The sequence below is a fragment of the Mytilus trossulus genome, chromosome 3, assembly GCF_036588685.1.
Source record: "Mytilus trossulus isolate FHL-02 chromosome 3, PNRI_Mtr1.1.1.hap1, whole genome shotgun sequence".
Classification (NCBI taxonomy): domain Eukaryota; kingdom Metazoa; phylum Mollusca; class Bivalvia; order Mytilida; family Mytilidae; genus Mytilus; species Mytilus trossulus.
Genome location: NC_086375.1, coordinates 73,196,954 through 73,223,257, shown reverse-complemented (window position 1 = coordinate 73,223,257; position 26,304 = coordinate 73,196,954). Strand labels below are relative to the sequence as shown.

General features: G+C 30.4%; 2 protein-coding genes across 4 annotated transcripts in view; one reads left to right on the top strand and one right to left on the bottom strand.

Moving 5' to 3' along the window:
- LOC134712360 (nuclear valosin-containing protein-like) overlaps nucleotides 1-4,881 on the bottom strand; it is a 40,549-nt gene extending 35,668 nt beyond the window's left edge. For all 3 annotated transcript variants that reach the window (XR_010106278.1, XR_010106279.1, XM_063573834.1), the window contains exons 1-2: nucleotides 4,756-4,881; nucleotides 3,603-3,676 (exon numbers count right to left, since the gene is read on the bottom strand). Coding sequence is in view for 1 of the 3 variants with exons in the window: in XM_063573834.1 (XP_063429904.1) it covers nucleotides 3,603-3,676; nucleotides 4,756-4,803 (122 nt within the window). In the remaining 2 variants the exon portion in view is untranslated. The remainder of the gene's footprint in view (nucleotides 1-3,602; nucleotides 3,677-4,755) is intronic.
- A 183-nt stretch (nucleotides 4,882-5,064) lies between these two features.
- On the top strand, nucleotides 5,065-20,934 carry LOC134712362 (lysocardiolipin acyltransferase 1-like). Its single transcript, XM_063573838.1, has 5 exons — nucleotides 5,065-5,361; nucleotides 9,568-9,766; nucleotides 10,346-10,458; nucleotides 13,973-14,123; nucleotides 16,954-20,934. The coding sequence occupies exons 1-5, from the start codon at nucleotides 5,200-5,202 to the stop codon at nucleotides 17,418-17,420; spliced, it is 1,092 nt and encodes a 363-aa protein (XP_063429908.1). The 5' UTR covers nucleotides 5,065-5,199; the 3' UTR covers nucleotides 17,421-20,934.
- The last annotated feature ends 5,370 nt before the right edge of the window (nucleotides 20,935-26,304 follow it).

The following is a 26,304-nucleotide window of genomic DNA, read 5'->3' as shown; positions in this document are numbered from 1 at the left end:
ATGAACAAGCATAACTACTGGTATAGTTAAAAAATATGTCTGCTGTCTGAAATTTAGGTGAATGGTTTTGGTATTAACCACTATTTAAATAATATCATATATGAGAAATGTGGCAGTATAATTGTATAATTTACATTCAGATGGTTGTTTGGAGGCTTTTTATATCTTTTAAGGTCAATTCTGGCATGGTTCATTATTCATATATTTTGTGTCCACGTTACATGCAACATTTAAGTCACTATTTTATGACAGAAATGAGATAATTGCAAAAATATTAATACAATTTTTTAATGTGAGGGTAACACAATGAAAAAGAGCCTTTACATGTTCAGAAAGAAAATGATTCTTACTGTATTTATCTCTTAAACATTGCATGTAACATTGACAGAAAAGTAGAGGAAACTTGTTTTCACAAAATTTCTGAAAGAAATGAAAATATACATTTTAGAGTTTTGATGATAGACAATGTTTTGTGATCAATATATATGATATTGAATGTTGAATAAGTTAAGGAATCATTAATCTCAATTTGGAAAAAGTGTCCATGTTACATGCTCCAAATTCATTATTTGCATTGGTAATCCAAACTGACGCAAGTTTGAAAATGATTTTTTGGTTACAAATAGAAGGACACCATTTGTAGCAATAATTTGTAAAAAATTTAGAAGCTTATAATGATCTGAATGATTTTTATTTTTTTCTTACAATGTCACACTAAAGTAGCATTAGTGAATTCCTGCCCATATAGTTTATACAAAATATTTCAATCTTGATGCAACTGTGGACTCACCAGTTTTGAAAATGGTGAGTCCAGACAGATTTTGGTGAGTGCAGGACTCGTGGACTCACCTTAGTGAGAACCCTGAGTTACATTCTTTACTAATTAGACATGGTGTCTCACAGACCTTCAAACTTATTAAATAAATCTCTATAAATAATGTGAAAGGAGAACTCTTTAAATATGTCACGTTTTCATTCTTTAAACAAATAAAATTATTTATAAAATTTAGACCTCATTAGAGTTTTTTCTTGTTTATCATGTTTATTAAAATCATTTTTTATATGAAGTAAATATTGGGTTGTTTCACATTTGAAGACTTACATGAAAGTATATCTGAATAAAATGACCCATTTTAGGCCTAAACTGTTGACCCAATAACCCCTTAATATATGAATCCCAACCTTCTTCTTGTGGTATCAAACATTGAGGTACAATTTCATAGCAATTGAAATACTTATTCACAAGTAATTATCCTGAAACTAGAAAAATGCTTTTTTTGGGCTCTTTAGGTCCCTGAATTCCTAAATGGTTGGGACCATCATCCCCAAAAGCCAATCCCAACTTTCCTTTTGTGTTAATGAACCTTCTTGAAAATTTTTATAGAGATCCATTGACTTAAACTAAAATTATTGTCCAGAAACCAATGTGTCTTTGAATGACGACACAGGCGATGCTGATGACACATTATAAAATCCCAATAAAAGTTCCCTAAGTATCAAAATTGGCCCTTAAAATTCTAAAAAATTTTACTTCAATAATAAGTAACCAGATGCTCCGCAGGGCGTAGCTTTATACGACCGCAGAGGTTGAACCCTGAACGGTTGGGGCAAGTATGGACATAACATTCAAGCTGGATTCAGCTCTAAATTTGGATTGTGATTAAATAGTTGACACAGCATAGGTTTCTGACACAGAATGATTGTGTTCTAATGAAATTAAAATTTTTGTTTTCTCTTAGAGCAATTCACTATGCTGTTGAATATTATTCCTCTCAAAAAAATGTTTGAAGAAATTCTCTTTTTATTTATGAAATTTCAAATGAGAAAATTGAACCCATTTTTTTTAATCACATCCCCCTTTCCCTTATTCCAAAACTAATCTCAATTAAAATTTCTAATGGAGTTTGCAACAATTACTACTCATTTAAATACATCATAAAATATTAAGATGTAAAAAAACTGCTTGTTATCACTGAATGGTAAAGATTATATTGTACATATAACAAAGATTTAAATTGATTCTGGACAAAGAAAGATAACTCCAAATAAAAAAAATTCTTACAATTAGATATTTCTTGCTTACTATTCTGGACAAAGAAAGATAACTCTAATTAAAAACAAAATTGCTATTTCACAATATTTTGCAATAAGATATTTCTTGCCATTGCACAATACTGTGCAATTGAAAAGACTTGCTATTGCACAAAACTTGATATAATAATTTTAGATCCTGATTTGGACCAACTTGAAAACTGGGCCCATAATCAAAAATCTAAGTACATGTTTGGATTCAGCATATCAAAGAACCCCAAGATTTCAATTTTTGTTAAAATCAAACTAAGTTTAATTTTGGACCCTTTGGACTTTAATGTAGACCAATTTGAAAACAAGACCAAAAATGAGGAATCTACATACACAGTTAGATTTGGCATATCAAAGAACCCCATTTATTCAATTTTTGATGAAATCAAACAAAGTTTAATTTTGGACCCCGATTTGGACCAACTTGAAAACTGGGCCGATAATCAAGAATCTAAGTACATTTTTAGATTCAGCATATCAAAGAACCCAACCGATTAATTTTTTGTCAAAATCAAACAAAGTTTAATTTTGGACCCTTTGGACCTTAATGTAGACCAATTTGAAAACGGGACCAAAAGTTAAGAATCTACATACACAGTTAGATTCGGCATATCAAAAGAACTCCAATTATTCAATTTTGATGAAATCAAACAAAGTTTAATTTTTGGACCTTTTGGGCCCCTTATTCCTAAACTGTTGGGACCAAAACTCCCAAAATCATTACCAACCTTCCTTTTATGGTCATAAACCTTGTGTTTAAATTTCATATATTTCTATTTACTTATACTAGAGTTATGGTGCGAAAACCAAGAAAATGTTTATTTGGGTCCCTTTTTAGCCCCTAATTCCTAAACTGTTGGGACCTAAACTCCCAAAATCAATACCAACCTTCCTTTTGTGGTCATAAACATTGTGTTTAAATTTCATTATTTTCTATTTACTTAAACTAAAGTTATTGTGCGAAAACCAAGAATAATGCTTATTTGGGCCCTTTTTTGGCCCCTAATTCCTACACTGTTGAAACCAAAACTCCCAAAATCAATCCCAACCTTTCTTTTGTGGTCATAAACCTTGTGTCAAAATTTCATAGATATCTATTAACTTAAACTAAAGTTATGATGCGAAAACCAAGAAAATGCTTATTTGGGCCCTTTTTGGCCCCTAATTCCTAAAATGTTGGGACCAAAACTCCCAAAATCAATACCAACCTTCCTTTTGTGGTCATAAACCTTGTGATAAAATTTTATAGATTTATATTCACTTTTACTAAAGTTAGAGTGCGAAAACTAAAAGTATTCGGACGACGACGACGACGACAACGACGCCAACGTGATAGCAATATACGACGAAAATTTTTTCAAAATTTGCGGTCGTATAAAAAATGTGAAGAAATATGGAATTGATTTCTTTGAATTTCTTAAAATATTGAAATTTATAACAGCCAAAAAAATGCAACGATGACATGAATCATTGGTTACCTTTTTTAATTATCTCTAACATATATCCATACATTTTTTTACCTGTATTTTTTCTGTAGTTCCTCTGCAAGATATACAACACTTGTACATGTTCCTAATTTCTTTGACTGTAGAAACTAAATAAAACATACAATATTCTTGGAGAAAAACGTGTGTGTCAGTTAACTAAAGTATGTTTTTTCTTTCTAAAAACAATATGATACATATATACATGTACAAAGGTACAGAATGTCAAGTTTAAATTGTCACATGTGTCAATGTAAAAATGTATGTACATAAATATAAAAAAATAGTTCTCAATTTGGACCATAATCATCTGGAGCTGTATCCTAATTTTTCTTTTAGGCTTAAAACTTTAAAAACAGTAAGCTTTTTATTTCTGTTTATTTTCTTATTTGCTCATCAAGAAAGAAATTGAAACTCAGACTAACCAAATTTTTTGGTAAACAACTGGATGACTTATCAACATATAATACATCAAGGTTTTATTTCTCTCAATTAAGTGTTACTTTTAAGTATTTATTTTCCTTGGTTTGGGTTTACATCTTCTGCTGAGTTTGCCTAACTTGAAAAAAACTCAAATTTGATCGGATCTCTTGTAAAAGGACTACATGCACCAAATATTTCATCAATTGACTCATACATTACAGAAAAGAAAAAGTACAAAAGTTGATATTTCAAACTCTATTGTATAACTATGTTTTAGATCTTCTGAATTTTTTTCCGTAAACTTTGACTTCATAATTCAAAACATATGACGTCACAACTAAAAAGTGATTATTGCTTGACGTCAAAAGGTTATTCGGAGGTGATGTAATGTCATTCGGAGGCAAGATACAGCTAAATACCAAAAGTGTAAATACGTTTATTCGAACAGAACATTGACTTTAACAGTGCTTATTTGTTTTCAAGGGGGGTTCATCTGAACCCCCCTGGCTACGGGTATGGTCTCCAAAATATAGCATTACCGTCATTTCTTGAAAACATTTAACGCAATTTGTTAAAATCAGTCAATTTATTATCTTCCAAAGAAAGTGTACATTTATCATCATGCACCACAGTCAAGAAGGAAACCCAATAATCCACTACCCTGTAAGTTAGTGCAAGACCTAAAATGTATCTATTTCATTTCTGAACCAGACTGATTTGTAAAAAAATTTGAGATCTTTGCGGACAAGTAGCTGTTCAAATATACCTCACGTATCCTTGGGATTAAACGTGGATCGGATATATGATTTGACATATTAAATGCAGTAGTTTGTTTCTTTCTCACACATGGCCAAGGTAAACAGGAAGTACAATAAATACCTAAACAAGTTAGGTTAAAAAAAATACGGACAAACTTTTTTCAAATAATACTACAAATTAGATAACATTTATGCGGAATAAATACGGTTTCAATAGAACATATCATAAAGATATTATTCAAGACTCGAAAACAAAGGAAATGATTTCGTATTAAAAAAAAAATATACGACATATTTGGTGCCCCTAAACTTCCCGGGACGTTTCGGACTTCTACGTATTAACTGTGTTTCAGATTATAGCCAGGCGACAAGATGCAGGAAATTCTCATGTTTTTGCAAAAACATTAATACAGATCAAAATTTGACGTACCTACTACACACTAAACAAAACTATGAAGTGGGAGGGCATAGTTTTTACTTTTCTTTTAATTTATAGCAGCTCTTTTGGGTGCATCTTCTTCCTCACGCCCCTCATTCCATTTGTTTACTTTCAACCACGTTTGGGAAGATGGTTAATGGATCAGATGATATGGTTATGGCAGCTGTATGCTGTGGTAGGTTTATAAGTGCAGTACGACTCTTCTAAAGCCACGGTCAGGCACCTTACCTAATAGCACGAAAGGACACTGAAGAGATATTTTTTTCAGCGAACGGACACCTATCGTCGTGTCATATGTTTTCGTATGTCATATCTTTTCGTATCAACCACAATTCGTCGGTTTAGACTGCATACGCGTACATTGTGACATGTTTTTCTGTTTCTATATTTAGAACAACAACACCACTACAACTTGACATATTTAAAACATATTCAATGTCGCTTTTTAAAGACGTTAGAACAAATTAAATTAAACTGACCTATTTAGCCATTTTTATTTAATGTCAAAAATATGCATCACTAGAATAGTTGTGGAAAAAAATTCTGTAGGGTTAAAATAAAGTCCAGATATGTTTTTTGCAAGTCAGACAACGGATTTTCAAGACATATGACTGTCATGTGTTTTTTTGGCAGTTTTAATAACAAACCATCGAGTTAAAAATAGCAGGGTTCTTATATAAAATGGTTGTTCAAAATCTAATTATTCAATATTTCATTGACAATTTTTTTTATACATCTTTGATACATGAAGGTGAAAACAGTCTTAACTTTTTAGCTCACCTGACCTGAAAGGTCAAGTGAGCTTTTCTCATCACTTGGCGTCCGTCGTCCGTCGTCCTGCGTCCATCGTCCGTCGTCCGTAAACTTTTACAAAAATCTTCTCCTCTGAAACTACTGAGCCAAATTTAACCAAACTTGGCCACAATCATCCTTGGGGTATCTAGTTTAAAAAATGTGTCCGGTGACCTGGCCATTCAACCAAGATGGCCGCCATGGCTAAAAATAGATTACAGGGGTAAAATGTATATTTTGGCTTATATCTTTGAAACCAAAACATTTAGAGCAAATCTGAAAAGGGGTAAAATTGTTGATCTTGTCAAGATCTATCTGCCCTGAAATTTTCAGATGAATCGGACAACCCGTTGTTAGGTTGCTGCCCCTGAATTGGTTATTTTAAGGAAATTTTGCAGTTTTTGGTTATTATCTTGAATACTATTATAGATAGAGATAAACTGTAAACAGCAATAATGTTTAGCAAAGTAAAACCTACAAATAAGTCAACATGACCAAAATTGTCAGTCAAACCCTTAAGGAGTTCTTGCCCTTTATAGTAAATTTTTAACAAATTTTCATCAGTTTTTGTATCTTGTACAAAAATCTTCTTCTCTGAAACTTCATAGCCAAATTAAACCAAACTTGGCCATAATTATCATTGTGATATATAGTTAAAAAATTGTGTCCGATGACACCGCATACCAAACAAAATGGCCGACATGGCTAAAATTAGAACATAGTGGTAAAATGCAGTTTTTGATTTATATCTTTAAAACTAAGACATTTAGGGCAAATCTTTCAAGATTTAAATGTCCATCAAAATAAGATCTATATCCTCGCAAATTTTCAGATGAATCGGACAACTCATTGTTGGGTTGCTGCCCTAAAATTGGTAATTTTAAGGAAATTTTGCAGTTTTTGGTTATTATCTTGAATACTATTATAGATAGAGATAGACTGTAAACAGCAATTTTGTTCAGCAAAGTAGGATCTACAAATAAGTCAACATGATTAAAATTGTAAGAGTACCCCTTAAGGAGTTATTGCCCTTTATAGTCAATTTTGAACAACTTTTCGTCGTTTTTGTAACTTGTACAAAAATCTTCTTTTCTAAAACTATGGGCCTTATTAAACTAAACATGGTCACAATCATTACTATGGTATCTATTTAATAAAAGTGTCTAATGACCCCACCTACCAACCAAGATGACCGACATCAGTAAATACAGTAACAGGTGAGCGACACAGGCTCTTGAGAGCCTCTAGTTATATTTAATCCTAAATTTTGAAAACAGCATTTTATTTTAGAAAAAATAAGGTATTTTGTAAAAACCAGGTGCCAATCTGAAATTAATCAAAATCTAAAAATTTCAGCACACAAAACACCAACCTTACACTATTTACCAGTAATTTTTAGTAGTGAAAAGTATTAAATAACCTTTTTTATGATTCAAGCGATCACCAGAACCCCGACTTTAGAAAATATTAATTTCCGGATTTTGTAGTCATTTCCTGCCCGTGTACTGATCCAATTTTTATTTCATACGAAAACATATGACGCCGTTTTTTTGACATACAAAAATCGCAAAGTAATCGGAAACAGTAAAAAGTCATAGTAAGCATTGACAAAAAAACTAGATACCTAAAATCAATCTACAGGACATGCTTTTTAAATTCGAGTAAACACCTGAATAAAAACTCAACAGTGAAAACCGTAAGCAATGAAAATTGTTATTAGTACGAAAACACATTACACGATGATATATATATGGGGAAAGTTTTTTTTGCATCCAGTAAAACATCTTATCGCTTATCCCGGCTGACCCGTCCGCTTGAACTTTGATGCAAACAACAATCACTTTTCCATTGTGGTGTCAAATATTTTGTTTTATGACGTCAAAATTTTACGGAAACCTGTATGATTTCCTGTAATGGCGGACAAAAAGCGATCAGGTGTATGTCCTTCAGACGTCTGTTCTTAATAATTAAACGTCCATACTTATCCGTTGATTTCTGTCCAGCGTCTGTATTATCTGTCGAAGTCAATTATGTTAGTGGAATCTTTTTAACATTTTCAAAACTCTGTGAAAGGACGTCAAAAAGATAAAATGTCCGTTGAATGTTCTGTAGGAATCTGTCTTTTTATGGTACTCTTCAGTTTTGTTTTCATTTTCTATCTGTTACTAATTTAAATTGGTTGGAAGTCCAGTAGACAAATTCACCAAAGGACTTCTACCGAATGTATGACAGATATAAAAAGGATGATGATCGGATGTGAACATTAAGGATAACCGATGAAATGGACATGTACTGAATTTAAAATAGATAGATGCCAATTGATAATTTCGCATTAGAAATGCCTATTATTGATATATGAGATTTCTGGAGTGTCATGAATGATTATTATTCATGATGGATCTTTGAATAAGATCATGTGACATTTTTTCCTCTTCCACCCCTACCCTTTGGCATCATTTTGCAAATAAACTTTTTTTCTTTCTTTTTTAAATTACACTGAAACTTTTTAATTATTCTAAGGTCACATATATGTGATTTACGTGTATAATTATTGCTCCTTCAATGTTCTGATTATCTTGTAACAGTTGAAGTCTTGTTCATCCATTTCATCCTGTTCGCTTCCTTTACCTTCCATTTTATGCAGCACTCGTTTGTTCGACATCCTGATACAATGTAGATTTGTTTTTTTCTTATGTTGCATATCCTGTTTGAAACCATTAGGCATTTGTTACGTGTCCTAACAAATAAAAAAAAATATTCATCCGTTTTGTATCCGTTCTAGCTATCTGGTAAGGTGTGACCACAGCTGAAGACTTTTGAGTAAATGTCCATGGTGATGAACATAATTTTTTTTTTATTGAATGCTAATTATATCTTTTTATTACTGGTTAAATTAAATTATAAGAGTGCTGATAAAATAGATAAAATACCATATCTCCATATAGCTATGGGAGATCTAAGAACTGTAAATGCATGTATGCATTAACAGATAATTAAGCTCCTTAAGCATGTTAAAAGAGATGAATAGTAGAAGCTTCGATTTTGATTATATGGCTTTGAAAAGCCTTCAATAACATGGCAGTGATGAAACTTCCTGTCACATTGTTAATTTGAGAAAGTGCATTGATCATAGCAATCTATACATCATATTCATGAACATTTCCAGAAATTCATGGATGTAATATATGCTCAGATATTCAAGGCACAAAATGATGTTACACTTGTCAAGAAAATTACCTAAATTTTGCAAGGTGCAGGACACTAATATCTGTTCTAAAAATATTGCTAAAGTCAAATTTAAAACTCATTGGAGTTATCTTCCTGTGTCTAGAATTGCTGTTAAATCACTACAACCAATGCAATATTTAATTTTACTTCCCACTGTTAAATTGAAGCATATATTACCCTCAATGTTTACAAGCACTTTGATTTTGTTTAGGGGATTACTCTTGTCCTTCTTTATACATGTTATATGCAGATGAAATAAGCTCCCCCAATGTCCCCTCAAACTTACTAAATTACAAAATAATGCAGTGATGAAAATGTTATTTTAAATTGAGTTTAATTGAATTTAATTTGTATATTTCAGTTTCTTTATGAGAAGATTTGTGGTGTTAAAGCCGTGATCTCTGGAGATGCTGTTTATGATGATGAATGTGAACTTATTATAATGAATCACAGGACACGATTTGATTGGCTCTTTGTTTTCTCATATCAGATCAGATGTGGCTCTCTCAGACATTTTAAAATCAGTCTGAAGGAAATTCTTAAAAATGTTCCTGGTCCAGGTTTGTAAATATTCATTAAGTTATAAGAACAAAAAGAAAAATACAATTTTTAATTTACCTAATGCAGTCCCACAGTGAGATCACCTTTATACTGATCAATAGAAATGAATGTCAAGTTTACATACATAGAATATCATATCTCTGCACTAGATACAGTGCTTATATCTACTTTAACTGATATTGTTACTACATGTATCATATCATTGACTTCATGTTTATCCCTTATTTTGTTTATTCACACTTGATATTAATCAACCATCTCTTCTATTTTAAAAACATATTTATACATGTATATTCTAACTTAAATTTCTTCGGTTTCAGACTTTATTGTTAGATGATTTAGTGTTTGATTTTTCAACTAAGTAAGTATAAGAAGAAGAAGAATTATACATGTGTATTCTTTTTGAACAGGATACACCCGCTGGAATTTAAACAGGAACCTCTTTCATAATAACTGCCTTCTTTGGAATTCAAAATCAAATACCCTTTTTTGGGTTAAATTAACTGCTTGATATTTTTTACACGGAATAGCCTTCAAATAAAAACATTTTCAATTTTTTTTTCACTTTTTTTTTGCAGGATGGGCCATGCAGTGTGCAGGATATCTTTTCCTTCACAGAAATTGGGAACATGATAAAAGTACAATATCAAAATGTTTCATGTACTTTAAAAAGTTAAACTACAAACCTCAGGTAAGATGATATCTTCAAATCATAAAGTTTTTTATTGGTAATCACCTTTTGCAAAGGACAAAAGTACAATTGAAGCATAAATGACCGTTTCAACAATTAAGTGCCAGTCTATGTAAGAATTGGTCTAGGTAGACAAATCTCTTAACATGGCTGAAAAAAAGCATGAACCTAACGGTCCCTACCGTCCTATTTCCGTCAAGACTGGTTTTAGTGAACGTCATTTGTGCGTTATGGGGCGTTGGTAAATATCGTCATAATGTGCACATAATTGACGAGTTTTTTCCAGTGACGGATGAACTTGAAAGTGGTCTATTTGGAATCAAGTATTGAAGTATTTTTGTAATTTTGGAACATTTTACTGTCATTTGATGGCCATATAATAACCAATGAAAGGGGGACACTTTTGTCATGTTTTATAGATTCTACTGTGACTTGAAGGTCAATATCTTATATTTGTCATGTTTTATAGATTCTACTGTGACTTGAAGGTCAATATCTTATATTTGTCATGTTTTATAGATTCTACTGTGACTTGAAGGTCAATATCTTATATTTGTCATGTTTTATAGATTCTACTGTTTCCTGAAGGTCACTCTGATATATGTCATGTTCTATAGATTCTGCTGTTTCCTTATAGAACATATTTGATATTTGTCATGTTTTATAGATTCTGCTGTTTCCTGAAGGTCCATATCTGATATTTGTCATGTTTTATAGATTCTACTGTTTCCTGAAGGGTCATATCTGATATTTGTTATGTTTTATAGATTCTACTGTTTCCTGAAGGTCCATATCTGATATTTATCATGTTTTATAGATTCTTCTGTTTCCTGATAGAACATATTTGATATTTATCATGTTTTATAGATTCTGCTGTTTCCTGATAGAACATATTTGATATTTGTTATGTTTTATAGATTCTACTGTTTCCTGAAGGTCCATATCTGATATTTGTCATGTTTTATAGATTCTGCTGTTTCCTGATAGAACATATTTGATATTTGTTATGTTTTATAGATTCTACTGTTTCCTGAAGGTCCATATCTGATATTTGTCATGTTTTATATATTCTGCTGTTTCCTGAAGAACATATTTGATATGTGTTATGTTTTATAGATTCTACTGTTTCCTGAAGGTCCATATCTGATATTTGTCATGTTTTATAGATTCTGCTGTTTCCTGATAGAACATATCTGATATTTGTCATGTTTTATAGATTTTGCTGTTTCCTGAAGGGTCATATCTGATATTTGTCATGTTTTATAGATTCTGCTGTTTCCTGATAGAACATATCTGATATTTGTCATGTTTTATAGATTCTGCTGTTTCCTGAAGGGTCATATCTGATATTTGTCATGTTTTATAGATTCTGCTGTTTCCTGATAGAAGATATCTGATATTTGTTATGTTTTATAGATTCTTCTGTTTCCTGATAGAACATATCTGATATTTGTCATGTTTTATAGATTCTGCTGTTTCCTGAAGGGTCATATCTGATATTTGTCATGTTTTATAGATTCTACTGTTTCCTGAAGGTCCATATCTGATATTTGTCATGTTTTATAGATTCTGCTGTTTCCTGATAGAACATATCTGATATTTGTCATGTTTTATAGATTCTGCTGTTTCCTGAAGGGTCATATCTGATATTTGTCATGTTTTATAGATTCTGCTGTTTCCTGATAGAAGATATCTGATATTTGTTATGTTTTATAGATTCTTCTGTTTCCTGATAGAACATATCTGATATTTGTCATGTTTTATAGATTCTGCTGTTTCCTGAAGGGTCATATCTGATATTTGTCATGTTTTATAGATTCTGCTGTTTCCTGATAGAACACATTTGATATTTGTTATGTTTTATAGATTCTACTGTTTCCTGAAGGTCCATATCTGATATTTGTCATGTTTTATAGATTCTGCTGTTTCCTGATAGAACATATTTGATATTTGTTATGTTTTATAGATTCTATTGTTTCCTGAAGGTCCATATCTGATATTTGTCATGTTTTATAGATTCTGCTGTTTCATGATAGAACATATCTGATATTTGTCATGTTTTATAGATTCTGCTGTTTCCTGATAGAACATATTTGATATTTGTTATGTTTTATAGATTCTACTGTTTCCTGAAGGTCCATATCTGATATTTGTCATGTTTTATATATTCTGCTGTTTCCTGAAGAACATATTTGATATGTGTTATGTTTTATAGATTCTACTGTTTCCTGAAGGTCCATATCTGATATTTGTCATGTTTTATAGATTCTGCTGTTTCCTGAAGGTCCATATCTGATATTTGTCATGTTTTATAGATTCTGCTGTTTCCTGATAGAACATATTTGATATTTGTTATGTTTTATAGATTCTACTGTTTCCTGAAGGTCCATATCTGATATTTGTCATGTTTTATATATTCTGCTGTTTCCTGAAGAACATATTTGATATGTGTTATGTTTTATAGATTCTACTGTTTCCTGAAGGTCCATATCTGATATTTGTCATGTTTTATAGATTCTGCTGTTTCCTGATAGAACATATCTGATATTTGTCATGTTTTATAGATTTTGCTGTTTCCTGAAGGGTCATATCTGATATTTGTCATGTTTTATAGATTCTGCTGTTTCCTGATAGAACATATCTGATATTTGTCATGTTTTATAGATTCTGCTGTTTCCTGAAGGGTCATATCTGATATTTGTCATGTTTTATAGATTCTGCTGTTTCCTGATAGAAGATATCTGATATTTGTTATGTTTTATAGATTCTTCTGTTTCCTGATAGAACATATCTGATATTTGTCATGTTTTATAGATTCTGCTGTTTCCTGAAGGGTCATATCTGATATTTGTCATGTTTTATAGATTCTACTGTTTCCTGAAGGTCCATATCTGATATTTGTCATGTTTTATAGATTCTGCTGTTTCCTGATAGAACATATCTGATATTTGTCATGTTTTATAGATTCTGCTGTTTCCTGAAGGGTCATATCTGATATTTGTCATGTTTTATAGATTCTGCTGTTTCCTGATAGAAGATATCTGATATTTGTTATGTTTTATAGATTCTTCTGTTTCCTGATAGAACATATCTGATATTTGTCATGTTTTATAGATTCTGCTGTTTCCTGAAGGGTCATATCTGATATTTGTCATGTTTTATAGATTCTGCTGTTTCCTGATAGAACACATTTGATATTTGTTATGTTTTATAGATTCTACTGTTTCCTGAAGGTCCATATCTGATATTTGTCATGTTTTATAGATTCTGCTGTTTCCTGATAGAACATATTTGATATTTGTTATGTTTTATAGATTCTATTGTTTCCTGAAGGTCCATATCTGATATTTGTCATGTTTTATGGATTCTGCTGTTTCATGATAGAACATATCTGATATTTGTCATGTTTTATAGATTCTGCTGTTTCCTGAAGGGTCATATTTGATATTTGTCATGTTTTATAGATTCTGCTGTTTCCTGAAGGGTCATATCTGATATTTGTCATGTTTTATAGATTCTGCTGTTTCCTGAAGGAACAGATTTAACAGCATGGACTAAAGCTAAGAGTGACAAGTTTGCCAAAGCTAATGGTGTTGAGCCTTATGAGTATGTTTTACATCCAAGGACCAGAGGATTTAAATATTTTGTGGAACAAATGAGAGATGGTAATATACAAACTATGTATTAAAAGTATTCAGTTGTCAGGTCTTTCATGAAATCAACTGTCTAAATTATTAATGTTTTGCTATTTTATATTGCTATATGCTTTTCAAAAACAAATGCAAAAGTTATTGGATAATTTCTAAAGAAGTTAGATATCATTTAAATATAAATATAGAAAAATAAGGAGATGTGGTATGATGGGCAATGAGGCAACTAGCCATTGAAGTCCATATTAAGTGGATCCAAGCAATTACGTACAACTAACTTTAACAAAGAGAAAAAACCCATATACTGTATAGTCAGCTATAAAGGCCCTGACTTGAAAAATCTTATTTAGTAAACTAATAGCCTAATTTATACCAAAATGATAATTGAAAAATACAAACATGAACCAACGACATGGATTTAACCCCAAGCTCTTGGCTTGCAACTGGCACTTATAGAATGAAGTATGGTTTTGTTCACTTTAAATCATTTATCACATGGGTTAATTAAAGATTCTGATTAAATATGTTATTGCACAAACCGATATATGGACCATAATTTGGTATTCGGCCTTGGTTTCTTTTTGTATCCTTTTTTATAAGTTCTAAAATTTTAACTTTTATTTTGTGGGTTGTGTTGGTGTTGGAATAGTATGAATGGAACAATTGAGTTTTTCGAGAAAAAATTAATACATTTTGATTCACCGTTTACGTGACATGATACCAAACAGGAAACCAATCTTTATTTTCTTTATTTTGCACAATATAATTCAAAAGGCATAAATAAACACCATTACTAGTGTTACTTGCTTCATGTTAATATTTAAAATCTATTTTCAATGTTATATTAAAGTTTTTTTTAAACTTGACAGGAAACCATAAGAAACCAAAAGCATTTTTTTAATTTTATTTTATTGCAAAATCTGCTTAAAATAGTCTGAACAGTATACTTTTTCTTTAAATCCATCTTAAATGTAACAGTATTATAAAACTCCTAAATATGTGCTTGTTTTGAAAACAATTAGTACAATTTATTCAGAATTTTCCATATTTTCTTCATTGATACACGATACTATAATCGTTGTATCTTGATGTTTAAGCCCAAAAAATGTATTTATATTTGGTTTTGATATTCCAGTTATATACAATTTATTCCAAATCATTGTCAATGTAACATTCTTTAAATCCAGTAAAGAAAAAAACTTTTAACTTGGAATTAAAATCTTTAAAATAGGCACAATGTGATACTTGTGACCTGTACACCATCTACATGGTTTCCACATTTTAACCTACTTTAGTGGGCTAAAATCAATAAAGTACTTCCTTTCAAGTCATGCATGGTAAAAGTTTACTTCTCCTTTGACAAGTTTATTGCGTTTCTGATAAGTGTTTGCAGAACATGAATAAAAAATATTACTTAAAAACTGTGACAAGATTCCAACTTCGTACAATCCAATTGTAACGGTATATAAACATGTATTTTTTATTAAATTATATTTATTCACCTAAAATATCCAGTAATATTTACTGCTGAAGTTAAATCAATTCAACGAGCATTGGTACAATGATAAGAGACGTAATTTCGATTGATTTTTCCAAGGACTCTTCACGTCATTATCGGGAAACGAAGTGTGTTCTAACGTCTGTCAAATATGAAATCGATTTTGTCAAGTCATTGGGCATTTATTTTCACACAGGATCGTATGTAACATTATGCACATAGGAAAAATAACAGACCACCGGCGCAATTTCTTTGACAAATGTATTTTCCTCTTTTAAACAAGACGAAACAAGTCTACAGATTATGTTTGCTAACATCCCGTTGGAAACAAAAACAATGTTTAGACCTTGTATTTCGTACATCCAGCCGTAATGGCGTTATCACATGTTAGTCACATGTTTCACGTATGACCGGAAATGATTAGAACTTAAGGACAAAAACAATTTTAATAAATAACTGGACCTCTGTTTCGTGTGAAATGTAACGCATAACGCGAACGTCATTTGCTTACTTAATTATAACGAAGATCAAAACAAGAATGTAAATCATCTCTGATTTACCTGTTTGAACATCTCGCGAGAGTTCATATTTGCATATTGTTTTTAAGAATTCTATTACAACAAAGCAGATTACATCATCTAAAATTTGCGTTACGAAATCGGACACAAAAATCACGCCACTGTTCTTACATCTGCTACATAAATACTTATAGTTCTCGGCATTTTCTTCTCACTTTTCTTATTGGTCGATGTTCTTTGTTATTTGAAAGCAAAAGTTACGAATTTGCCGGTGACGATTATCTATAAATCAGTCCGCGTTATGCACTTCGGAAGCAGAAAGTAACGCGAGAAACAACACAAAAATACTGTTGTAGAATCTTTGAAATTCGTATATTTCAATTTTTTTTCTAGGGAAGAGTAGCATACACTTGTATGTTGATAAAAATAATGGCATCTTTAGATGTAGTTACAACTTTTCTTACAGAAATTCACATTTTATCACTTTTCTATAGTTATAGGAAACGGAGCCCAATAGCAAATTATGGTCCATATACAGAAATGTATTTTTACACATACATGTTTATTGCTTTAATATTTTTAAATTCATACAAATCATAATTCATTTTTTATAAATCTTAAAAACATTGTGTAAAAAATTATTTCAAGTCTGCAAAATTTGTTTGGAAGATAATTTATACAAAAAGAAAGCACAAAATTAGTGCAAAGCGCAGTAAATTATTGCATATAGACAGATATTGTGGTATTTAACTTTGTGAAAATATTAAAATAAGACACTCTGAGACTTATTTAGAACTAAGTGAACTAATTTTTAATTTATTTTTTGTAGTTAACCTGTTTGATTCAATAATAGATGTCACAGTTGGATACCCTATAAATATACCACAAAATGAGTCCGACATTCTGAAGGGAAACTTTCCAAAAGAAGTTCATTTCTTTATCAAACGACACAAAGCTCTTGACATTCCATCTAGTGAAGAAAATGTTGACATGTGGTGCCAAAAAGTTTGGAAAGAAAAAGAAGAACGGTTAAAAAAATTCTATCAAGATAAGAAATTTCATGTAAAAGATAACAAAATCAAACTTAAAGATGAAAGTGAAATTCAATCTCTTTTCAAGTTTGCAAATATATTTTGGAGTATATTTCAGATAAGTACTTTTATACTTCTGATATATGCTCCAATTATACGCTGGTTTGCACTTTTATCTATAGGTATATTTGTGTTTATCAGTAAATTTGGTGGAATTCAAGTTTTATTAGATAGTGAATTAGAAAGTGCAAAGCACTATATGTAAGTTAATTTTTGAAGTAAAAATGCACAGTATTTATTAGTATTGCAAAATATCAGTTTTTTCAAAACTCATAGGGTAGCTAACAATGTAAAATATTCTTTCATGGTGGCAATATTAACAAAAAAATCTTCACCTTTGTACACAATTTTTTTATACTTAATTACACTTGTCTTGAATTATTTTAACAAACTAAAGATACTGTAGACTGTAAAATGATTTATTATAAGAAAAGATTCTATTATGTTAGTTATATATGTTTAGATTTTCATAAGACATACATTGTAACACTTTAATTAGTGCTTAAAGATAGTACTTTGTTCAAAATAAATTATAGTATAGAAGATTACAAAATATTGTAAAGATGTTAGTTTAGATTTTGTTATTTTGCAGGATTTGCAAAATGTAATTTGTTTACCATGAATGTAATACACCTATACATATCTTAAATAATTATATCAATGAAATAATATGTTTTAGAACCATCATAATGATTAACATGGGTGAATATATAAAACATAAGCAGTTTTATAGTTACCATCTTATATTTATTATTTGTAATCCAGTAAATCATGAAATGAAGAAAAATAATAAAACATCAATTGTGCAAATGCAAACTTCTTTAATCAAAATAATGATAGTCATGATCTAGGTGTAAATATTGTAATTGATATGGTGTGTAAACATTTTGCAGTTATTAGTAATTGTATACAATAATGAAAGAGACGATAATTTATGTTATTTTATATAAAGTGGTCTATTCAGAAAATCTTGATAAATTGTGAAAAAACCCAAATTGTAACCCAAATATAATTTAAAAGTCCATATGACTGCAATTTACAATGTCTATTTCTACAAACTCCTGGATTAATTTTATTTTTCGTTCCCTCTTTCTTTGAAAATATAATAATAAGCTAAGTACCTAATGTTTTAGCTATTGGAGAGTTTAGTATTTGCTAGTTTCTTGTTTTCCTATTGGAGTGTTCTTGCTGTATATCTTTTTGTTAGTCTTTTATTTATGTGTGTGAGAGAGTTTGTCATATATATTATTCAAGTTATTTTTTTGATTATGTATGATTTAATCCTGATGTGTATAAACTTTTATTTTAATGTTTAATTTAAGTTTTGTATATAATTAATATTAAGTTTCTAGAATTTTCTTTAAAACATTACACAAACTTTGAAGAAATCTTTTTAAAAAAGTCCTGTATAAGTATTAAAGATAGAAAAAAGCTACTTTACAATGAATATATCAGTAATATTTTATTCTTTGTATCGCTACATTTTTTTGGTAAAATACATTTCAACAGCAGTAAGTTTACAATATGAATATTCATTGAAGTTTATTTCATAAAGAAAGGGTAATATATCAATGTCATTTCAATGCTTTAGCCCTCTTGTTGATAGCATTACATTTCGGCATTTTTTTGGCTCACCATGATAAAATTTTACAGAGACTTCAGTTAAGTGCTGCAATTCAATTGGGTAAGATTTTTTTGCATAATTCAAAATAATAACCAAAGATTTTTTTACAGTCCCAATCCACTTGCATTTGAAAATTGCTTGAAAACTTTCTGAATAAGCAGTATCCAAATGTTGTTTTTTATTTGCTTAGTATACTGTTTGGTGATTTTTTTCACCAATAGCCATGAAGATTAGTATTCCCAACAGAGAATTAATGGAAGATTTCAAGAGAATATGATTGTTGGATTGACAATTTCTTTATACATATTATAATGTATGTAGATTGATCCCAAGAGTTAAACATATTTTATGGAAGAAAGTTTTCAAGTTTGAATTTGGATACCCCCCACTCTACAAATTGTCTGTTGCAAAAAGCTTTAATCTAAAAATAGCATAAAAAACCATAATTTATACTTATGTTCACATAGATTTTATTTTATCCCTTATTTAAGTACAATGTAAATTTGAAGTTCAAGCTTATGAACACCTACCTATGTTATCAGGAAAATGGCATTTATAGCAAATTTATGGGATATATACAATATTGTCATATATGCTTCAAATATTGAAATTAATTTAAAACTTTGTTAAAAATTGTTTTGTGTTCATATTGTTATATATAGTGAGTGTTATTTCATATTCTGTGCAAATGTAATGTTTAGTGGTATAGTTCAACTAAGAGCCAAATTTGGCATATTTTTGTTTTGTAATGAAATTCACCAAACTAATTATGTTTTATTTTTAAATGACAAATTTGTTATAAAATGAGTTTCAGACTTGTATTCAAATGATTGAAGTAAACTATTTGTGCTTAACAAATATTAACAAGATTATTTTCACAATAATTTAAAAATGTTTATACTAGAATTCAATATTAATAAGTCACTGTTTAAAAATATGATTTCTCCCCTTCAACTCTTACAAAAAAGCTTTTTCATGAATTGTTTATTTTCTAAAACCTTTTGTAAACAAAAAGTAACCACTAGTAAATCAGCACTGCACTATTAGCTTAAAGTGTCTGGTTATTCTTAAATCTATTTATTGTGTACATGTGTTATTTTTCTTATCCAAGTGGCAATAATTAAAGTTGTGTTCATTTTATTTGTAGTATACTCATAGTTCCTATATCTTATATATTCAGTTAATATTTAGATTAGTTACTGATCTGCTAGTACAGAGTTTTAGTTATTTTTCCACTATGATTATGAGAATCAAGATATTCATTCTACAAATTAAGAAAGTTTTTAATTGAATAACAAAAAAGTGCTTTAATTTGTAATAAAAGGTTAAAATAGGAATATATATGTGATAATTCTGCTTCAATATTTCTGTTTCAATTTAATTTTGGGTGGTTTTAACATGTAGAACCATAGTAATTTTGACCATATTAATCTTTAGGAATTATTGAATTCTTTTACAGTGAGTTGACTATAGGTGTTACTGTAAAACTTTACCTATAGCTCAACCTGTTTTTAAAATTGACAACACAATAGGGACATTTAAATTGATCAGTTGGTATTGTTAGATTTAAATTTACCTTGATGCTACCTGTAAAGATTTTTATTCACCTAACCCAAAGAGCTATAGGTAAAGTTTTACAGTAACACCCATAGTCAACTCACTGTAATGGTTCATTTCAATTTTAAGGTTTTCTCAGGTATTATAAACATTTGGTTGAATGTATTTGTCTTTGGATGATACAGGTGTAATTGTTCATCTGACCTTGACCTCGATTGTATGGATCACTGATATTGTTAAGTTTATATGATACTTGTATTTAACCTTTATTTTGGATGTTCAAGACAATTTTCATTAATAATTAGTAAAGAAGGTGAGAGGTTTTAGCAGGTGCACTCTTAGTTATTATTGATATTTCTGGAGGTTAAAAGTAAAATGATGCTGAAGAGAGTTCAAATCATTATAATCCAGACTATGATATTTATTTCCTAATATAGGATGGGTAATGTCTTCTTTTGCTTATCATTAAATTTTTTTGTAATTGTCATAATAATTAATGCATTCACCACTTGAAAAGCCAATAAAATGGATATTTCTATGTCTTCTTGCTGAATATTATTAAGTCAGTTATTGCAATGAGTTCCTCTATAAATGTTGATAAATTATAACAATATCAAATAGACTCCCTTGATATTGTAGGAGTATTCAAGAATGCCATCTGGGAATTAAGATAGGTTTCAAACATACTTTCTCATATATATAGAATAATAGATAGTTTCGTTTTTGATACTGACTATATCATGTGAAATATCTGGACGAGCCTGTTAGGGTGAATTGAGATATTCCACATGATATAGTCAGTATCAAAAACAAAACTAACTAATATTCTGTTTATCAGTAATTATGACGTCACACAATGTATTGCCTAATATTTTCAGTGATACAGCCAGTACGTTGATACTTGAATATATTAGGCAGTAAAATCAAAGGAAAAATATACTGATTACAGATAAAAGTATAAAACAGAAGATATAGTAGGATTGTCAATGAGACAACGCTTCACAAAAGACAAAATGACACAGATATGAACAAATCCAATTCACTGTACAGCCTTCAATAAAGAGCAAAGCCCATTCTACACAGTGAGCTTTAACAGGCTCCAAAATGACGAATATAAAAGAACTCAAACCAGAAAACAAATGGCCGAATGTATGAAAAATAAGGCCACTATTTTATCATGTCTGAATACCTTCTGCATTTTTCATGTACATATTTTTGATAAAAATAAGAAGATATGGTTGCCAATGAAACAAATTTCCACCAGAGACCAAATGATATAGATATTAGCAGCTATAGTTCCCTGTAAGGCCTTCAACAGCTTTATAATGCTCATTATTTATATAGAAAGACTGAAAGGGCTGTACAAGTCCCCTCAGATGGTCAATAGATATTGTCATTACTTAGGGTTGATTGTTAGTCATATTCATTTTATTATAAAAAAAATCCCTAGGGTACCTAGTACAAAGTGTACTTTTTGCTACTGCAAATCAACAGACATTACTGTGGCTTAAATAAAGGCAAAAGCAGTATTCTATTAAAACGTGACACAAGGACGTAATGCATATATTGCCTATCATATGGATAACTGTAATAGGTCCAGAAAACTTTGTCAGATACTCACAAGTTAAGATCAACTCGCTTTCCATTGAAACATTGAAACATTTTATTTCACTAAAGGCCTCACATGAGGCATAATAGTACAACAATATAACAAATAAGATATAATGCATGAACAAACATATTTACAAATGCATGAATAAATGGGAAGGTAAATATCATTTGTAAATTGACATTACAATTTTACAGAACTTGGCTAAGCCAACAAGAACAAATTTATCTTTGCTGTTCATTAAATTAGAGAAGCTCATAGTATTTTTAACTTTACAAATATCTGCAGTCAAAAATTTCAGCCTTTCAGCATTAAAGAAAGTACAATCATATATATAATGAAATTCATCTCCTAGCACATTGCTGTTACATGTACAAAAACCAACTTTTTGAATGAGTTAATGCCCCTTAATGAATCTTCAAATTATACAAGAAAATTATATTCCCTTTTGCTATATCAGAAGACATTTGTAAAAAGATCCAAATAAACTGAGTAAAAAGTTTAGCAACAAATATTAAATAATATCTTTGTTTGTATTAAAAATTTCAAAATTTTGCTGAAATACATTTTATTATGAGTTTCTTTCAGTTAAATTTGCACCAAATTTTTTTTTGCAATATGTTTATTGTGATGTTTTGAAGTCTAGTTCATTTTGAAATATGAAATTAAAATATTTGTTGCTTAACTATTTTACTCAATAAATATGTAATCAACAGAACATTTCACAATTATATAACCTCTATTTAAGTCTTTGTGGTACATAGAAATATTGGATGGCCTCAATCTTAGAACCTACACATAAGAGATAAAAAAAATATGTTTGGTATGAAAAGGTTTTGTAAGTAGGATATGCCAATGCTCAACTTCAACCTAAAAATATGATCCAATGGTCAGATTGAAGTTTTTGGATTATGTTTTTTTTCCTAATAAACATAAACATGAAACAAGTATGCTATTTTTTGCACATAAAAATACTTGTTATGATTTCATACAAGTCAATCTTGAAGGTATCATGTAACTTATAAATGTATAAAGAATAGGTTTACATCTATAATACCTTTCATGCATCATGAAACATAGAGATACTTACACTCTATTATTTTAAAGAGTGAAATTTTAATAGAAATATAGGACATTTTACATCATTTTAAAGACATAATTTTTGAATCATTTTTGTTCAATTCAGTAATGGTAATGGATACAGGAAAATATATAGGCATATAAAGTGACAAAGCACAAGTAAGTCAAAGAATATGAAATAACACTACACAAGGTTGGATACTATTGCCTGAGTCTATCCTACAGGCAGTATTTTTTAATAAATAATAATATTCATCTGTTTAGAGGTGTTGATCTCACAAGATTTTTAATTAACATGTCTGTAGGTTAAACATGTTGAAATTCCACCCAAGCTATTTAATTCATTATTCTAAAGTGCACATCCATTTAAAGTAATTAGCCTCACCTTAAAACTGATAGATTTACCCAATATAATATGTTAAATGGACCCTTGAGATGACCTCCTCTGATAATATTGTACATCAGTGATCTGAACTCAACTATAACATACTTTACAATGCTTTAAAGGTGTAGGTTTTATTCTATGATGCCCCAAGCTAAAGTACTTCCATTAGCAAAACAATATGAATGGCAGGACCAATGTTTGGCCACATAAGTCTTAAATCTTAAAGAATTAGAAATGCTCCATAGAATAACATTTCTATTCCCTGATCATGAAAAAAAGCAAAGAACTTATTTAAGTCCTTTCTAGTCATATAACATCAAACTTTTACTAATAGCACAGACTAATAACTGAAAAAAATCATTTGAGATAGAGAATGTCATTAATAAAATTGAGAATGGAAATGGGGAATGTGCCAAAGAGACAACAACCGGACCATAGAGCAGACAATTGCAGAAGGTCACCAACAGGTCTTCAATGCAACGAGAAATTCCCGCACACGGAGGCGTTCTTCAGCTGGCCCCTAAACAAATATATACCGTACTAGTTCAGTGATAATGAACGCCATACTAAACTCCAAATTGTACACAAGAAACTAAAAGTTAAAATAATACAAGACTAACAAAGGCCAGAGGCTCCTGACTTGGGACAGATACCAAATGTGGCAGGATTAAACATGTTTGAGATCTCAACCCTCCCCTATACCTCTAGCCAATGTAGAACAATGCTTCAAATTATTGTGTTTTCACTTGTTCTGATATACAAAGTGAGGTGTGAGATTGAGTGCAATAAGTACAAGAAAATAAAATAAATGTACAAAGTGAATTATTTCATCTGGTAATAGATGACCTTATCCTGCTGAAATATTTAACCCCACCACATTCTGAATGTATGTGTCTGTCAGGAGTCAGTGGTGGTTGTTTGTTGCTGTGTTACATATTTGTTTTTGGTTCATTTTTTTGTACATTAATTAGGCGGTTAGTTATCTCGTTTGATTTGTTTTACATTTGTGATTTCACTGCCTTTTATAGTTGACTATGCTGTATGGGCTGTGCTCGTTGTGGCAGGCCTTATGGTGATCTATATCTATTAATTTCAGAATAATTTGGTCTCTTGTGGAGACTTGTCTCATTGGCAATTATACCACATCTTCATTTTTTATTAGTTTTTTGTCGAGCCTGCAACTTTTATTGCAGAAAGCTTGACATAGGGATATTGATACGGCGGCAGCGGTGTTCACTAAGCTTACTTCTTTAAAGCTTTATATTTAGGAAGGTGGAAGACCTGGATGCTTCACTCTTTAAATAGATGCCCCATGTTATGAAGTTTTCGTCAGACAAATGTCCAATGTCCTTGACCTCATTTTCATGGTTCAGTGACTACTTGAAAAAAAAGTTAAGATTTTTGAAATGTTAAATTCTCTCTTTTTATAAGTAATATGATAACTATATTTGGTATGTGCATACCTTGCAAGGTCCTCATGCCTGTCAGACAGGTTTCACTTGAACTCGACCTCATTTTATGGCTCAGTGAACAAGGTTAAGTTTTGGTGGTCAAGTCCATATCTCAGATACTTTAAGCAAAAGGTCTAGTATATTCCGTGTATAGAAGGACTGTAAGGTGTACCATTCCAACTGGCAGGTGTCATCTGACCTTGACTTCATTTTCATGGTTCAGCAGTTATAGTTAAGTTTTTGTGTTTTGGTCTGTTTTTATTACACTGTATGCAATAGGTCTACTATAATTGGTGTATGGAAATATTTTATGATCTATTTGTCAGTAGCACAGGTTTTATTTGACCTTGACCTCATTTTCACGGTTCATTGCTCAGTGTTAAGTTTTTGTGTTTTGGTCTGTTTTTCTTAAACTATAAGCAATAGGTCAACTATATTTGTTGTATGGAAGAATTATTAGCTGTACATGGCCTGACTAGCATAGTTCATCTGACAGTGACCTCATTTTCATGGTTCATTGGTCAATGTTTAGTTTTCTTGGTAAATTAAGTTTATATGACAGTTGTAATAAAGCTTTATGTTTAGGACTATCAACATAATATCAACGATGAGTAAAGAAGGCGAGACATTTCAGTGTGTGCACTCTTGTTTTCCTGGTGAGATTATCAGAATTTCTTATGTGGTTTGTACTGAATCTTCCAACCAATCAATGTCATCTGACCCTGACCTAGTTTTCTCCCATTGATTGTCAAGTGAAAGGAGTAGCTACAATAGAAGCTTTTATCTTGGCCTTAAAATTACAAAAAAAGACTAAATGTAGTCAAGCCTTTCAAAATTATGTCAATTCCTATGTCCTTCACTGGTGCACATATTTGATCTATCAAAGGGCAATAACTCAAACAAAAGATTTTGGTTACTTTTCAGTGTTTTTTCATCCTACAATTACATAAATGTAGAGATTACATCAATAAAAATCTCATTTCCACATATATTTTTCTATTTCCAATGGGCATGACTCCTATAGAAATTGTTGATTAGTGGTCTTTATTACACTCTTCAAACAAATGTTTAAGGTCTTGATGATATAAATCTTTGATATAGATTTCATAAAATTGGAGACTAGAAAAAATAGGTGTTTTAGTGCTTACAATGCAATGTTTTATAACATTTATATGTCAAAGGGGCATAATTCCTTAAAAAAAAGTTGAATAACACTAATTTTTCAACTAGTCATAAATATTACTGATAAAGACCTTCCATACAATGTATTAATTTCATAAAAAACCAGACAGAATGTTGGCCAAAATTTACTTACAATGCAATTTTCCGAATTGACATGTCTTTTGTAAAAATAATTGATCAGAGCTGATTTTTAATATGTCC

Bases quoted from the DNA above. Each gene is read 5' to 3' on its own strand.
- LOC134712362 (XM_063573838.1), top strand. From the start codon at position 5,200: ATGAAGTGGGAGGGCATAGTTTTTACTTTTCTTTTAATTTATAGCAGC. The intron at 9,767-10,345 runs GTTTGTAAATAT...TTTTTTTTGCAG, and splicing joins TAAAAATGTTCCTGGTCCAG to GATGGGCCATGCAGTGTGCA. The intron at 14,124-16,953 runs GTAATATACAAA...TATTTTTTGTAG, and splicing joins TGTGGAACAAATGAGAGATG to TTAACCTGTTTGATTCAATA.